Raw genomic sequence first — 16839 nt, forward strand, 5'->3', positions numbered from 1 at the left:
GATACTGATAGCTATTCATTTATCCTTCGAGGCATAGTTCAGCAGTTTGAGCATTGGCCTTGTAAACCCTGGGTTGTGAGTGCAATCCTTCAGAAGGTCATTTAAGGATCTTGGGCAAATAGATTTAAAAAACAAAAAATTGTCAGCACTTAGTCCTGCTGAGAAGACAACAGACTGGACTCAATGACCTCTCAAGGTCCCTTCCAGCTCTATGAGATATGTATATAGTAACAAATGCCTTTTTTTATACCATTCCTCTAATACTTAAAGAAGAGGCTATTTCGGTGGTCAGCTACCACAATGACAAACATCAGGCGCTAAAGTGAGGAGAATGGGAGAATGGAGATTCCTTTCTACTTCCTTGCTTGTTTAAGCAGTGCTCTCTCTCCTCTTTAATGGGTGCAAAGAGCTCCCCTTCATACCTAATTCGTGTCTTCCCATGAGTGTGATACATATGTTTAGATTATTGATTTGTTTTGGGGTAGCATCAAGGAGCCCCACTGATGGCCATTAACCCTAGTGTCATCCACACAGAACAAAACTATAGTCCCTGCCCCAGAGTAAAAGATGGATTTTATTCATCTGTGTGATTTCTGAGGAGGTTCAGTGCTAGCAATGGGACACTGAGCACTTGCCAAAAGGCCAGCTCACTGAGATATGTTGTATGGTTTCAACCCCAAGGCCAATATAGGCAGAATGTTTGGGTGTTGTTTTTTAGAGAGAAGGGCTTCTTTCTCTCTAAATGTCCAGGCTCCTTACCAATCCCCTGCAAAGCTTGGTGTCAAAAGATTCAGGATTTTTATTTGCTGTATTATTGAGGATGGGTCTAGATATAAAATTCAGATCCACATTCCAGATTTGAATTCCAGTCCTTTCACACTGCAAGCTGGATTTCACCTCAGATCCAGCTCCATTTTTCCCTGCCCAATCCATCTCTCTGAGTTCTGAGCATTCACCCATGTTCACCACTACACAAATACATGAATCAGCTGATTATGTGACTGTGGACAGTGAAATTGCAGCATTTTTCTTAGGAAAACAGCTCTCTGAAGTGCACATATACCCTCAGTAGAAACCATAAGCAGCCTAGATTATGTGTCAGTGAGCTAGGCCTTAGCCCCTGATAAAAAGCTTCTACATTAAGACATTTAGAATACAGATTATTCCATTTTTTCTTACTGAGCACTGCTCTATAGCGTGATAAACGCACATGGTGCTTTACAAATCATGGAATGATATATGGCCTCTGCCCAAAGAGACTTTAAAAGGAGGACCCAATCTGGTGATGTGTCAGGCGTCATTTAAATCACCTGTTTTTAAGGGTAAGTGTTCAGAAGCGACCGAGATACCATTAGGCTCGGAAGGACTGGATTCTTGGTCAGTGAATGTTGGTAAGCATTGATTTGTACCATATGCGCACACCGCAACAAAAATATCCCATTGATGAGAAATACTGCCATTACATAATTGTCTGACACCCTCCTTCCCCCCACACCACAATTTCCCACAACTGAGAAAATGTAAATAAATAATTTGGTCATCTGTGCCCTAATTAAAAGTAAATATCCATCCCCATTATAGAGAAGTAAATAGAATTCTGGCAAACTGGGGCATAAATGTATTAAAAAAGAGAGGAGTGAGGCCAGATTAAATTTACGTTTCTCCCATTTACGTTTCTCCTGTTTACGTCTCTCCATTTACCTTTCTCCCATTTTTAAATCCTAAGTTCTGAGAATGAAATGCTCCTGCTGTAGAAAAGAGAGAGCCCTGGGCAGTAGTTTTTTCTTGTGGAGTGTTTAGGGAAATCACTGATAAGAAGGCAGTAGGGAGGAGCCATGGCAGGAGGAGGAGATAGAACCTACTTGGCAGACATGAGCTGGGAGGTTGTGCCAGGCTGGCACATTGGAGGCATGAAAGAAAGCACAAATCTTGGAGTGGGAGGAGTTGCTGAAGGGAGTACGTGTTAAGGGAACAGTAGGAAGAAATTCACTAGAACCATTTGAAAAAAAAAATCCTTGTTCTACTTCTCAGACAACAGTGAGTCTATCAGCTGAGCAGCTGTGGAACAGTAATTTGCCTGCATGCAAAGGAGCAGGAATCTGAAATCCTTTTACTGTCTTTACTGATACAGATACACTTCCAAAAGAATCAATACCTCCTGGTGCTGCCCCTCTGTCTTTACTCAGGCAAGGTACCCGCTGGGAGTTTGAACTGATTTAGGATTGCAGTGCTGAGCCCATAATAAGCTGAAAAAAAGATACATAACCTCTAAATTGTACATCACGTTGATGAGCGGGGGAAAAGATATAATGCTGGCACAGACTTTCAATGGTAAGATCAGCCTGAGGTTGATCTTAACCTGATGTTATGAATCATGTTTATTATATTAATGCCTAAGAGCCATCAAAGAATCCTGGAAATCAAAGAGTTAATCCATTATGTGAGCAATAGAAACAGGAAAACAAACTGTCCTCAACATTTTTTTCTGCATGCATCAATGGAGCACCTGGTCCAGTTGCTATGATTCTCTCAAGCAGCACCAATCAGAATGCCAGCTGGGAGAGGGACTGTAACTGCAGTTAGATTTAACAATGAGTTTGGTGACAGATCAATGTGTTCTTAATACACCATGAGCTCACGTAATTATTTCAACTCTATGGCTGCTTAAAACAAATGTATCAAGAGGTCTTGGGCCAGGGAGATGCATGGAAGAGTGATGGGAACAGCAAAAGATTCGAGCAGATTGTTTAGCCAGCGCTTGGAGTTTACTCCAAGGTGAAGTTTCCATCTTCCAGACTGTGCCTGTGCTATCAGGGTGGTCCAACAGCAGAGCAAGCATTTGTCCAGGCTGTAAAGTACAGGCAATGAAATGACATCTTATCTCTGATGTGAGCCAGTGCTAGCAACACAAATAAAAGAGAGAGAAAGTAGAAGATAACTTTCTGTCAAGCAAAGCTCCTAGAAGGGGCCAGAAAGGGCATCTCTGTTATTTTATGTGTTACCTTAAATTATCGGAAGTTCCTCCGGAGCCCACTGAGCACTACTGCGTGGATAGGAATGCTGGCCTGGGAACTTAGCACGATGCACACAACATGGTCGAGTGTGTTTCAAGTGAATAGTAACAAAGATTATCTTCTCCTTCTAGGTCCTTCCGTCATCCCTCCAAGACCTCCACAGTAAGGAAAAGCAGTGCTGGGCAATCTTCTAAGATGTTTATTTGGACAAGTGGACGGACCTCTACATCTTACAGGCATGATGAGAAAAGGTAAACTGCAATGGCACTTTGTGTGGTTTGTAGTTTCTCTCTGAAGCATCAGACCTGGCTTTCCCCAGGTAGTTGCAAAATGGGGATGGGGAGAAGGGATACAGGAGGTCATTGCCCCACAATGTTCCTCTGCCAAAGATTTCGCTGCTTGATAAATAGAGGGATTTTCTGGTGCAGCCCCCTGAAAGAGGTCTGAACAGGCATGCTGGAGGTCATGCTCCAAGGTGATTCTCGCTCCCATTCAAGCATGATTCATAGTACTAGAAGGTCAGCAAGCTGGTACACCCTGAACCTTTTTGCAGATGTGCTAGCCACCCCACAAGTGCTCAGCACCTGCCACCACCACCACCAGGGCTAACAATGGCATTGTGTTTCTGCAAGCATCACAACCGCAGCTACCATTGCTTAAGTGACACATCCCCAACATTTGGCCATCCAACCCAGAATTCCATCCTAGATAAATTCAATGGGTCTGGCTGACACAATGCAGATGCTGAAATTAGAGCACTGTTGCAGACTCTGTGTGTGTGTGTGTGTGAATAGTGAAAAAGTGCAGTACAGTATTAGATTCTTATTTTGTTTTGTAATTTTGAGAGATAATATCCATGTTAATTTTTAAGCATTTTATTCTCTTTTCAGTTAAATGGCTGCAGTTATGCAAATTTATGGGTGTTGAGCATTTTTTCACTACATTTTCACAGATATTATGGGAGGTGGTGGAGCAATAATTATGTAATGGTGGTAAATGAGATTCAGAAAGCTAATGCTTTATGACCACTGATATTCAGTTTGTCAACAGCAAATGTCAAAATATACAATGCAAAGATCCTTAAATCAAACTCTAAGGTCCCAAGCAGAAGTCTTCTTACTTGTCTATCTGTAAATTTAGATTATTATAGATACTTTCTAAAAATAGAAATATATTTTTGAATATAAAAATATTTTTGTCAGTTTCTGCATGTACAGCAAAATCAACATTTACCAATACATATCTAATCCTTCCAAGCCTACAGTCAATGACGGCATGAGAGCGAGATAATTAATATGAAAAGGCCAACTCATTTGAGTGGTGCTGCTTGAGGGGATTGGCAGAAGGACACAAAGGAATAGTGCAAGTTAGGTGAGTTCCCTGCACAGCTGGAAACTTCATACAAAAGAATGAAAGGGAAGGAGAGAAAAGGTTGGAAGTCCATAGACAGAGGCCATGCACAGCTGGGAATGAAAGACGTTAAATATCACTGATGAGAAAACAGATGCCTTATAGTTCCCAGCCTCATCCCTTGAAAATCTCTACAGTTTGTGAGATTTTCAAGGCTGTCTTGCATTTCTCTTCCTTGTTCTCTCTCTCCCTCCATCTCTCTTGCATTGGTTATTAAATGTATTCCTAAAAAATCAGACCTCGCTGAAGCAAAGTACAGCCACAACTCCAGTGGGTTGTACTGGGATATTACTGTGGCAGGCTGGCCTCTGCTTTGGAAACTGCGCATAGGGGGTTAATTGCCCACCCTGCACCCAACCTGCTGAGTTTTTCTGAAATCTACTTACTTATTTATTGTGCTTAACTGGGAGCTGAGCTCTTTGGGAAATCTGGTCCTGCACAGCTTCATTTTTGTAAAATATTAAGGGGGAGATTTTTGAAGGTAAAGAGATTAGTTTTGCACCTAATTCCCACTAACTATTAGTGACAGCAGAGAACTGAACTGCCCTTTGCGCCTTTCAAATTGTCCCCCTTCCATACTTATTGCTCCGAAAAAAATACAGGCTTGTTGTTTAAACCCAGAACTGGAAAGAGCTGTCCCTGCTGTAGAATTTTACAGGTCTAATTTAGTGAGTCCCACACAACTCCCATGGGCTCCCCTGATGTTGTCAGTACTCAGCACCTCTGACAATCAGACTCTTCGTACCAGGCTGCAAAGAGACACAGTCAGTTCCTTTGGGCATTCGGTAGTTACTCAGCATTCAATACTGCCTGCATCCCATATCAGATATCTACTGTGCCACAGTCGGCAGCATGGATACTCCAGGAGTCAGAGAGAGCAAGACATTGTCTATAGTATGCCTTGATTTCATTTATTTTAGTTTGCTTCATAAAGGAAACAGCAGCAATATGTGCTCAATGTTACTTCTATTCAGGTCAATGGGAGTTTTGCCTTTGGCTTCAGTGGGAGCAATTAATGGCTTTCTGTGATCAGCTGCTGCCTTCACACATACAGCAGTACCCACAGTTGCACTACCAATACAGTAGCTACCCTTGCTGCTTTTGATACAACTGATCTGGGTTTATTCCCCAGTCATCTCTGTACTCTGGGCACCCCCCTGCGCGTCATCTCTAAGGCACTGTTAGTGCCATTGCAATGCAAGTAATAAACAATATTCTGTGAGAGTGAATGGGATGGAATAGAGAATCAGAGTATCTCAGCTGTGGTCTCAGAAATACAAAAGGAGAGGAATTAATGGAGTGCCAACTAGGGGAACAAGATGCTTTGCAGTGATTTCAGTGTATGCAAGGTCATCTGCAGAATCACCATGTCAAATAAGGAGTGAATTAGGGACCAAAAAGGTCCCTTCATAGGAATTTTTATTTTTCAGGTATCATCTGGGTAGATTATGGGATGGAGAAATAAGATGACAGAACCCCACAATCACAGACTTTTGAGGGAGCATAGCTTCAAAAATAGGCAGCTAACACTCTTATCCTGCAAAGGCTTTTCTGCACCTGAGCAGCTTTTACATGAGTAGACTACTCTCATATAAAGTTACTCGCACTCGTAAGTAAATGAAGGACTGAGGCCTGAAACTGCATATAAAGGAGGGTCTCAACATTCATGAGTGTTCTGTGTTGAGAACTCTTGCAAACGTTGAATTTCATGAATATGGCAGCTGCTCCTCTTGGAGCCCGGCTGCCGGGGCTCCTGTCCAGGGTCCTGGGGGAAACAGTCGCTGCAGTGCTCCTACCCGTGGCCCCAGGGGAAACAGCGGCTGCTGGCACTCCTGACCGGGGTCCTGGGGGAAGCGGCAGCTGCCAGCGCTCTGTGCCACAGAGCACTGGGGAAGTGGCCATTCGCAAACAATTGAATTTGTGAACCATAAATTTGTGAATGTTGAGACCCTACTGTATTGCATGCTCATTTCAGGCATCACCTTTTCTTTCTCCCCGCCCCCATGGCCCCAAATGTCACCTTTTAACATTTAAGAGCCCTAAAGAAGGCTGTTTAAGCCCTTGTTCATTTCTCAATTGTCTTCTATTACATTGAGCCCAATCTTCTGTGCTTGACAAACCTGAGGAATGTCTTTGGAAGGGCTGGGAGTGGGGAGCTATGTTATCTTTTTTGGCCTGATCTAGAGCCTCTTTTATTTCATGGGAGACATTCCACAGACTTCAATGCACATTGGCTCAGACACATAGGTGAGTTGGCTTGTGTTGCTACAGATCTCATTACAACAAACCTTATGCAACCACATATGGGAGGTTTTTTTAAAAAAAAAATGAAAGGGAGACAGACAGCTGAGCACAACAGGTCCCTGAGAATTTAGCACGAGAAACCTTCCAGATGATATGTAGGTTTGGATCTGACCTCCACATTCAAGGATTTCAGGTACATAGAGATGCCTGGCATGAAGTAATTTGAATGATATTAGCATAACAACTGTAATGTCAAAGAACTGAATCAGGATTCAAAGTCATTGGGCAAAATGCGAGCACGTGTGTATTCCTGTTTAGTATAAGGATGACCATGCTGTCAGATTCAGAAGTGTCTGAATTTATTAACCCATTAAACCCTGTAAAAGGATAAGGTTTCTTTGGCTGAGTTTTGATTGTTTTCAAAATCCAAAGTACATATACAAACAGTATCATGTTCCAACATTTTTAGTGAGATGGATGAGCCTGAGACCCAGCAGCCAATCATGCTGCCCCACCTTATAAAGCTTCATACACCCCTGGTTTAAAGGGTCTCAAAGCTACACATCCTACTAGTATACCACATGGTTCCTTTTATAAAGGTGAAATATGAACCCATTTCCAGTGTAAGTGACATATTTCACATGCACAAGGAACACTGATACAACCACACCCACAAGTCAGAAGACCTGACCCCTGAAACCTGAGTGTAAATGAGGGTACATTTGGCAGGCCCCTTCCTATCACCAAGGTTGGTGCTGAGAGGATGTCGTGCCATTTTGTGCTGAGAGAATGAACAGTCCTTGACTGTAATGAATATAAACTGGATTCTTTATTGAAGCCAGTAGATTCAGACAGACCTTGAAGAGCTGCCTGTCTCTCTAGTTCCCAGGCTGCCTAAACATAGCCTGTACTGCCTAATTTAATGGCCTAGGTTCTCCCAAAGCTCTTGTCTGGATCACAGATATCATATAAGGAACTGCTGACTACACTGCAGAGATACTGGGAATTGAGAGGAAAAGATTCCTTCTGCTCTACCCTCAGCCTATACAATACAGCCAGATGTAATTTTCCTCACATACCAGTGACATCCGAGTGTGAAGTCATCCATGCCACTCTGCCTGAGACCCATGTGACCAGGGAACCTGGGGTTTGATCAGGAGGAAATGACAACTCAGACTCAGTAGCAGGAGCAAAGAGCTTTTGTCTCCTCAGCTTCATTTACATTCAGCTTCTTTTGGACGCAGGAGGAGAGAGGACCTGGGAGAACCCTTGTTCCCATGTTTAGGACTTAACTCCCCATATATCTGATTTTTGAGGTGAGGGGGTGTTAAATCACATGTGCTCACTAGAGTGAAGCACCATGATATAATGGCCGGGTTGCATTGCTTTGGCACCTTACATGGGAGTAATGTCTCATTGTGTTCAAACAGCAACAGGAAGAGAGATCAGCTGCCTATGTATGGCTCACTATCAGCCCAGCAAGAGCTGCTCCTCCATTGCGTTAATTCATATCTGATACATCCCACCTACCAGAGAGGCAGGTATTACACACATGCCCAAACCACTCCATCACGAAGTCACATATGACAGAGTAGATTTTCATAGGGTCATCCACTGTGCTGACATGAGAGACAGTTTTCCCCATACAAAAGCTTTGCTATGCCTGCTGAGAAGTGGGAGCAGTGCTTCTGCTGGTGGGAGTACAAGCTGCTTATGGGTTAGTTTGTGATTTGGACTACACACCCACACAAGGGAGTAAGCTGGGGGTAAGATCTCTCATTACTCCACTGTGCAGGCTATGCAGGCATTACGCAAGTTTCATAGATGTAAACAGGTGCTACATGCCGTCTGACTGCTCCCACTGGGGAAGGTAGACAGGGAATACAGGGAGTACACGGATTCGTGGCTGTTCTGCTCTCCTACTTTGGCTGCTGGTATCAGACAGCAAGGTCCTCCACTAACCTGCCAGAGCCAGGACAAAGCAAGGGAGGAATTTTGATTTAGTATCTCCTGGAGCTATTCCCAATTAAGTGCATCTGACACACCACCATGTTCTCAGATCTGTGCCTCAAATCATCATCTAGCCATATATTTGCATAGTGTTCAATAGTTACTCATATGTACTTACTGCAGCAATTCAGGGGAGGAAGATATTACATAAAATGCACCAAATTCCATCTTTTTTAGGGCTTTTCTTCAGCAATGACAACAGAAAAATAGTTGAGTCAAAGCTCCTGGCATGACCCCATCAGCAGATCTTTATTCTCCATGGTTCTACAGTCATGAAAACATAACCAGCAGACTTTCCTCACACACTGTTCAGTTTTCCAGTTGCCTTGTAGGTGAATTGTTTCTACAACATCCTTTATAGTCCATCTTTCTGCATTCCACTGCACATTTCTTGGCTACAGGCCACCTGGGAAACATTTGTAACAATTTTCAATTAGCTGTTTGTTCTTAAATCGTCCATTTCAATCACCTTTATGTTCTGATTGTTGTGGTGACATTACGTTCTGATTGCACTGTGTCTGGTTTACGTCTACAGACTAATATAAGTTATGCTGTGTGATTGGCTAATGTTCTGGAACTGCGTGACTGTTGGTACCTTACTGCCATCTTTCCTTCAGAAGCAATGCATATCTTAATAGCAGCTATCAGAGTTAAATACATTTTGATAAATAATAAAAGGAGTGTAACATTAGACTATTATTTTACATCAGTTCTTTGAAGGCAACGGCATCCAATAAAATCACAAAAGATTTCCCACAACATCACAGAACAACTCCATAGGCTGAATTACTGTTTAGTTTCCAATGAAGGAAATAGTAGCAGAACCTGGTTTTATAGAGAAACCCTGGAAATCTAAGGAAGTAAATTAGAAGTGAACTCAGAAACTTAGGAAAAAAAATTGTTATCTGGAGAAGGTAATGACCAGAAAAGCCCAATGGGAAAAAATAGTTGAGACATGTTGGTAGTAATGGAAGGAACTACAAGAGCTGGGGTGAAATACTAGCCTTGCTGAAGTCAATGGCAGGCCTCTCACTGATAATAGTGGAACCAGGACTTCATCCCAACCATTGTGCTTTAAGTATGATGAAATGTTTGAGAGTTTCTAACCAGATGTGGGCAAAACTTTTGATTCGGTGCATTAAACAACAAGTGCCTTTCCTAATTTTGGTTCTCACTGCAAACTCAAACTCAGTTTAGATTCATCAAAAGTATTGCAAAAGTTTGGGAATCTGTTGCTCAGAATTTTTTGCCCTTTTTCTTCTATTTATGATTTTCCATCAAAACCATTCATTTAAAAAGGACTGAAGTATTATCCCCATATGCAATAGTAACACTATTGCAAATTTCAGTGCTTGGTCAGGTAGGCTACGTCTACACGTGCACCCAACTTCGAAATAGCTTATTTCGATGTTGCGACATCGAAATAGGCTATTTCGATGAATAACGTCTACACGTCCTCCAGGGCTGGCAACGTCGATGTTCAACTTCGACGTTGCTCAGCCCAACATCGAAATAGGCACAGCGAGGGAACGTCTACACGCCAAAGTAGCACACATCGAAATAAGGGAGCCAGGCACAGCTGCAGACAGGGTCACAGGGCGGACTCAACAGCAAGTCGCTCCCTTAAAGGGCCCCTCCCAGACACACTTTCATTAAACAGTGCAAGATGCACAGAGCCAACAACTAGTTGCAGACCCTGTATATGCAGCACGGACCCCCAGCTGCAGCAGCAGCAGCCAGAAGCCCTGGGCTAAGGGCTGCTGCCCACGGTGACCACAGAGCCCCGCAAGGGCTGGAGAGAGAGTATCTCTCAACCCCCCAGCTGATGGCCGCCATGGAGGACCCCGCTATTTCGATGTTGCGGGACGCGGATCGTCTACACGTCCCTACTTCGATGTTGAACGTCGAAGTAGGGCGCTATTCCCATCCCCTCATGGGGTTAGCGACTTCGACGTCTCGCCGCCTAACGTCGATTTCAACTTCGAAATAGCGCCCAACACGTGTAGACGTGACGGGCGCTATTTCGAAGTTACTGCCGCTACTTCGAAGTAGCGGTGCACGTGTAGACGCAGCTTTAGTGTAGATTACATGCTGGCTATATCTACACTAGAGGCTTTTACCAGCAAAACTGGGCTTTTGTCAGGAAAAACCTGCGGAGCATCTACACACAAAATGCACGACTTTGACAAAACCCAGCACATCTGCTGGCAATGTTATACCTCTCCGTGTTCAGGTATAACGCCTCTCTCAACAGTGTTCTGTTGACAAAACAGCCGTGTAGATGCTCCGTGGCCCTTTTGTCTACAGACAAGGCTTCTGGTTCACCAGGCAGCCCTGTTTGTAGAGCTTCCAGTCAGCCATTCTGTCGAGAGAGGGCCAGGCAGTCTGGCTGCTTTCAGCTGACAGGGCAAATTGCTTCTTCGATCTGCTTTTCTGCGTAGATGCAATCTGTTGACAGTTTTGCCGGGAAATCCCTTCCGACAGTGACTTCTGTCAACAGAGGCTTCTCGTGTAGACGTAGCCACTATGGTTTTTTTTTAAATAGGAAAGTGAAACTTGATCCAGCTTAGGTGACTTGTGGGTTTGTTAGAATCCCAAATAATGCTCATGCTGATGCTGCTCACCTGCCATTTTACAGACAGTAGAAGATGAACTTCTTTCGGATGTACTACTTTGGCCATTTTTTGGTGGTGCCAGGACCCAAAAATATTCATCGGGTGCTGCCTGGAAGATTCAAAAGAATCTTAACAGAAAACACAGAAGCTTATGATCAGCCGCAGGTCTGTAAGTACATTTTAAACCCACAAAGTTTGTGTGTGTTTGAAATGTACTCAAGTTGCATCCTTCCCCATCACAATGTCCCCTTGACTCTTGAATCATCAAAGGCCTGGAGATGGAGGGACATAGGAAGTGAAAAAGACAGTGTCAGCTGGAGGGGAGGAAAGTTTAGAAAAGGTAGCTGTGGTGGATAATTTTCAGATAGGATATTAACTTTTGTACATAAGATGTATTCCCATGAGTTACATTTTGAAAATAGAACATGAGGGTCCAACCGAGAGAATTCCATTGTCTTCCATCAGACTCCTCTGCTAACCCATAGGAAAAAATGAGAAGTGTGCTATGAGTCCCCTCAGACATTTTTGGGTGGGTATTGTCTTCTGGCCTGCCTACTGTAATGAACTTAGCCCTGAAGAAAACACCCAGCAAAATGCCTAATAATGCTCAAGGAACTGAGGCAAGATTTGGTGTTAATGGGTCAAAATTCAACTGTGGGGTAAATCCAATGGGGTTGATGATAGGTCAGAGATGGATTTACTGAACTGACCCACCTGTCAGTTTGCAATTTGCAACACAAGGATTTTATCCTTTACTGGGTATGGCTTTACAATATTTTGGTAGTGAATTAATTCCCTGCCCGGTTAGAATGAATCCACTTGGAAGGACATCTGAGGAGCCTTAAGTCCTTCTCTCCCATGAGATGGGAGTGATGGTGGAACTATCCACTGTTTAGAGGATTCTCCTATTAAATATGAACTTCACATAAGAATGTATTATTTTCAACCTCAGAAATATTTACCAAAAAATCAGGGATCATGATCTACTGGACAAAAGGAAAACAGTCACAGCTTTGAAAGCAGGAGAAGATCGGGCCATACTCCTAGGACTGACTATGATGGTGTGCTCCATTATGATGTACTTCCTCCTGGGAATTACACTGCTGCGCTCATACATGCAGAGGTAAATTTATTATGGTTATTCTGTTCCTGGAATGTCCAGCTGAGCTGATTTCATTTCCCTCCTTGCATTGACCTTCCAATGATTTCTCTTCTCCTCATGTTGCTCCTTTGATCAGGCTTGCCTGATTCTCCTGTAACTTGTGCCAATATAAATCAGAAATAACTCCACCGTACATAAGTGAGCTGTATTGGTATGAGCCCAAGCAGAATCTGAGCTGCAGTGCCTGATAAAGCACTGATCACCAGTTTCAGATTTGTCACTGTTTATTGGAGTGGGAAGAGAATGAACAATTTTAGTTATTCCCCTCCACAATATACATTTTGTGTAATATCTTTAACAGCTGGTCTGTGAAGTGCTGGAGTTCATAAACTATGGCGTGGCTATCATTGTAAAACAGCCCCAGTCTAATTCAGCAGGGAACAGCAGTAATATTCAGTGGCCTAGAGAAACAATACCCTCTCAGATGAAAAATGCAAGTTTAATTTGAAAAGGGATCATTCTATTTTATTGCATTTAGTTCTCATGTAAGATAATTCGTTCATTTTAACAAGTGAAATCCTGCTGAAATATAGTAATTTGCTTGAAGTGAGACATCATCTTTCATAGTAATTATATTGCACTTAATTTTTCTGGTGTCCTTCCACAACTGCACTTCTTAGCTGAGGACCAGAAAGTCTAGACTCTGATTTGCCATCTGTGCTTCAGAAAAACTTTCAGGCATGATCCCTAATTAGCACTGCATCCTAGGCTTGTGATAGGGTAGTCAACAATTCAGTCAGGGCTAACCCCCACTCTGACACTCCAATTACAGAAAGTGGGGGGCCTGCAAAAATCTTAAAAATATCTTGCGTCTATAGGCTCTGCTTAAAAAAACTTCCCAACACTGGGGGTTAATCACCCTTTTGACCTGGGCAAGCATTTACACAGACACTCCTTTAGGACACAGGAATCAAATTATTGCCTTAAGAAAAAGAAATTTATTAACAAAACAAAAGATGAAAAATATCAACAAAGTAAATAAGCATACTTGGCTGTTGGATGTAAGTAACAGCAAATAAACCCATTAAGGTTAAAACACAGAGAATTATTTCCCTGGGAGTCAGCTTAGAAGTTACAGAGTACAGGAGAAAAATCATCAACTTGCCTGAAAAGACCCACTCCAAACCCAAAATAAAAATAACCTCATCATGTCTAACTAAACATTTTCTTCTGTTTACATATCTATGTGCTGATTATGATGTGTCAAGGATATTTACTGAATTAAGCCTGTTTAAGATCCATCTTGGTGTGTATTTCTCTGCCTCAGCCACATAGAGAAAGACCCTCTCTCAGCAGGCAACTGTTTTCAATTCAAAAAATATTTATCTTTGTTCCCATTGGCTCACATGGCTGCACCCCACAAAGAACCCCTCTTTTTCTGAGTTTAACCCTTTACAGGCATTCATTCATGACAAGAGTTTTTCCCATGAAAACATGGTAACAAAGAATGCACCATTCTGGATTGGAACATTAGTCAAACAAGTCCTCTGGCAATGGCCTGTACCTGATCCTTCAGAGGAAGCAGGGGAAACATCAGTTGTGTAATGTGATACCAGAAGAAAATAGTGCCTTCCTGACCTCTGCAATGCTCAGAATGAGCACTGATGCATGGGGATTACTTTTCCTGTATCTTATTCCAAGGCACAAAATATTCACTCTTTTTAAATCCAGACAGATTTTAAACTTTAGAGACAAAGAACGAGCCTGTTTAAACATCCAAGAGTATTTACATTTCAAAATCACTCTCTCCCAAACTTCCTTAGTAATAGCACTGCCAATTATGTAGGCTGTTAATGTCAACATTGCCTTTTTGGAAAGATCAGTTATGTTGTCAGCTCTAGGACATATTTTCCAAGGATATCAAAGCACTTTGAAGGCATTAATTAGCTAAGCCTCAAAACTCAGCTGTGAGATGGGTGCAGTTATAAGCCCTTTTCATACATGAATAAAATAAGGTAGGGAGATGTAAAAGTGAAGGAGCCAGGAATAGCTCTAAGGAGTCTCTGTCATTTCTCTGATGATAGCCATTAGGCCATGCCCCTTAAAGAGAAATTCCCAACCACCAATATACATATTACCCTGAGGGGTGAGAATTCTATGCTTTTTTCATAAACATTTATTAACACAATGATCATGCCATAATTGAACTTTTGTTATCAACCTTTTTTAATACATGGAACCTAAAATTATAAATCTTACCAAAGCAAAATACTTGCTACAAAATTTGTCCAGGAGATCATTTAAAATCATATAGTGTATAATCTTTTCACCAGTTAGTTAGTAAGATTAACTTTCCTGAGTGTCCCTGTTTAGACAAGTCCTCATTCTCTTACTGGGGCCACAACTTGCTGAGACTGTGACTATTCTGTGATAGGAGAAAGCAGTGTTGACTGCATAGCAGGAAGACTGTTCTGGAAGGAGCTATGTCCCAGCCTTACTGTAGCAGAAAGATAAGAGAGCCTTTGCAGTGTAAGAGTGAAAATCACCAGAACATTTTGGGCATTCCAGCAGTGTTCAAAGAAAAGGCCAATGTGAGAGCCCGGCCCCCACCACACCACACTCCACCCACCCCTGGACAAGAATGGAGTTTCTTGAATAGCTCAGCTCTGACAGTCCAGTGACCTTTGTCCCTATATGGCCCTAGTTATAGATTTGTATTTTCTCATTTCCATCTCCGTAGAGATCAGCTTTGTGAGACAGTCCCCGAGGCGTGGGAGGTCAGATGAGTACATCACTTCCTTTTGACCTCTTAAGTACCCAAGATAGGGCAGAATTTCTCCACAACGATTTCTCGAGGTGATTTATCTTCTATTTCAAAACCTACTGAGACCTGTACCAGAAGAAAAAGTATTCTGACAAGTAGAATTTCATGGGATGGTGTAGGGCCATATAGTACCATGTGTCTAACAACTTCACATTTAATTGTGAATTGGTTCTCCTACTCTGCCTTCAAGCATACACCCTGAGAGTTAATTCAAGATGGCTGCCATTAAAGAGTGAGTCATGCTGACCAGGCTCTCTCCATGGCATGCTTTAACTTTCTTTGTTCCCTTTAATCTTCAATAGATATTCTCTAAACTAAAAGTTCGTCTTGGCTTTTTGTCGATGGAAGAATGTAAGACATGACTTCATGACTAGTCAGCGTGGTGCTCTGTCTCCCTCTAGTGCTGGCTTATCCCACTAAAGATTGATTGGTCTGTTAGAGCCTTGGTTAAGAGACCAGGTTAAATGCCCACTGCCACCAACCCATCAACAACCCACCATTATATGCATGTGAAGCCACTATATTAGCATTCCTGAGACATGAACTTCACATGCTACCAAATAATCATTTTTTGATGGATGAGCTATAGTGAGAATATAAGTTCAGCCTGTAAGCAACAGTCTTATGGAAGAGCTTCTCCCCTAAAAGACTTATAGCATCATATCCATGAAGGTAACACCTGGCTCTGTTTTCTACTTTACTGCCCATTTTTGCCATGGTTTTCCTAATCTGCCTCTTTTCTACCTAGTGTTTGGACAGAAGAGGCTCAGTGCACACTCCTCAATGCGTCCATCACAGAAACATTTAACTGCTCATTTAGCTGCGGTCCAGACTGCTGGAAGATTTCTCAGTACCCCTGCCTGCAGGTGTATGTGAACTTAACTTCTTCTGGGCAAAAGCTCCTACTTTACCACACCGAAGAGACAATGAAAATTAATTCTGAGGTAAGAACAGGGAGCAAATTCCATCTTAGCTGGAATTCAAGAGGACTGTTCATTCTGCAGTATCCATATTCCATATTAAGGTACACATGACTTTCAGCTCCTGCCTTATGTCTTCCAATAGATCTGTAGTCCTCCAGCATAAATGTTCAGCTGGGGCAGCCGAATCAGCTTTGTTGGCTGAACTCTTCTGTTGAATTGCTGTGGGATCGAGTGAGATTCATTCTGCACAGACATTCCCTCCTAACTTGTGAGCTCCTGTGAAGGAGTGAGATACACCCTCAGTCCTCAGGCTCCCTAGGCCTAGGAGATTCATGCACCAACAGGAGTGTTAGGACCCCAGAAGAGAGAGAAGCTGTAGAGTAGAATTAGTAGAGAGGTTGGCATATGTACAGTCTCTAATGGTAGTGAACAGAGTGCAATGATTATAGGGGAACTATGTCCTAGAGCTTCGGTAAACAGACAGACCAGACCCTATGGTTCTCCCTGGTACTCTGGCAGTACAGGCTGTGTTATCTGGGCAGGTCAGGGTATGTCTGTACAGCATTTTGGAATCCATAGGAGTGAGCTTCCCATGCCAAGTCAACAGATCTTTGAAGTTGCAGATCAGGCTCCGAAGCTTAGGGAGGGGGCAGAGCTTCAGAGCCCAGAGTCCAGCACAAGCTGACTTCAAAGGTCT

At 42.7% G+C, this 16839-nt stretch overlaps 1 protein-coding gene across 4 annotated transcripts in view; it reads left to right on the plus strand.

Annotated features, from left to right (window-relative positions):
• The window catches only part of LOC142018390 (calcium-activated potassium channel subunit beta-2), a 253267-nt gene that overhangs the window by 222778 nt on the left and 13650 nt on the right, over nucleotides 1-16839 (plus strand). For 3 of the 4 annotated variants that reach the window (XM_075004160.1, XM_075004161.1, XM_075004162.1), the window contains exons 2-4: nucleotides 3146-3265; nucleotides 12246-12416; nucleotides 15968-16163. In XM_075004160.1, the coding sequence (XP_074860261.1) occupies nucleotides 3146-3265; nucleotides 12246-12416; nucleotides 15968-16163 (487 nt within the window). The remainder of the gene's footprint in view (nucleotides 1-3145; nucleotides 3266-12245; nucleotides 12417-15967; nucleotides 16164-16839) is intronic. The other variant, XM_075004163.1, reaches the window with a different exon arrangement.

Source organism: Carettochelys insculpta, chromosome 10, assembly GCF_033958435.1.
Source record: "Carettochelys insculpta isolate YL-2023 chromosome 10, ASM3395843v1, whole genome shotgun sequence".
NCBI classification, from domain to species: domain Eukaryota; kingdom Metazoa; phylum Chordata; order Testudines; family Carettochelyidae; genus Carettochelys; species Carettochelys insculpta.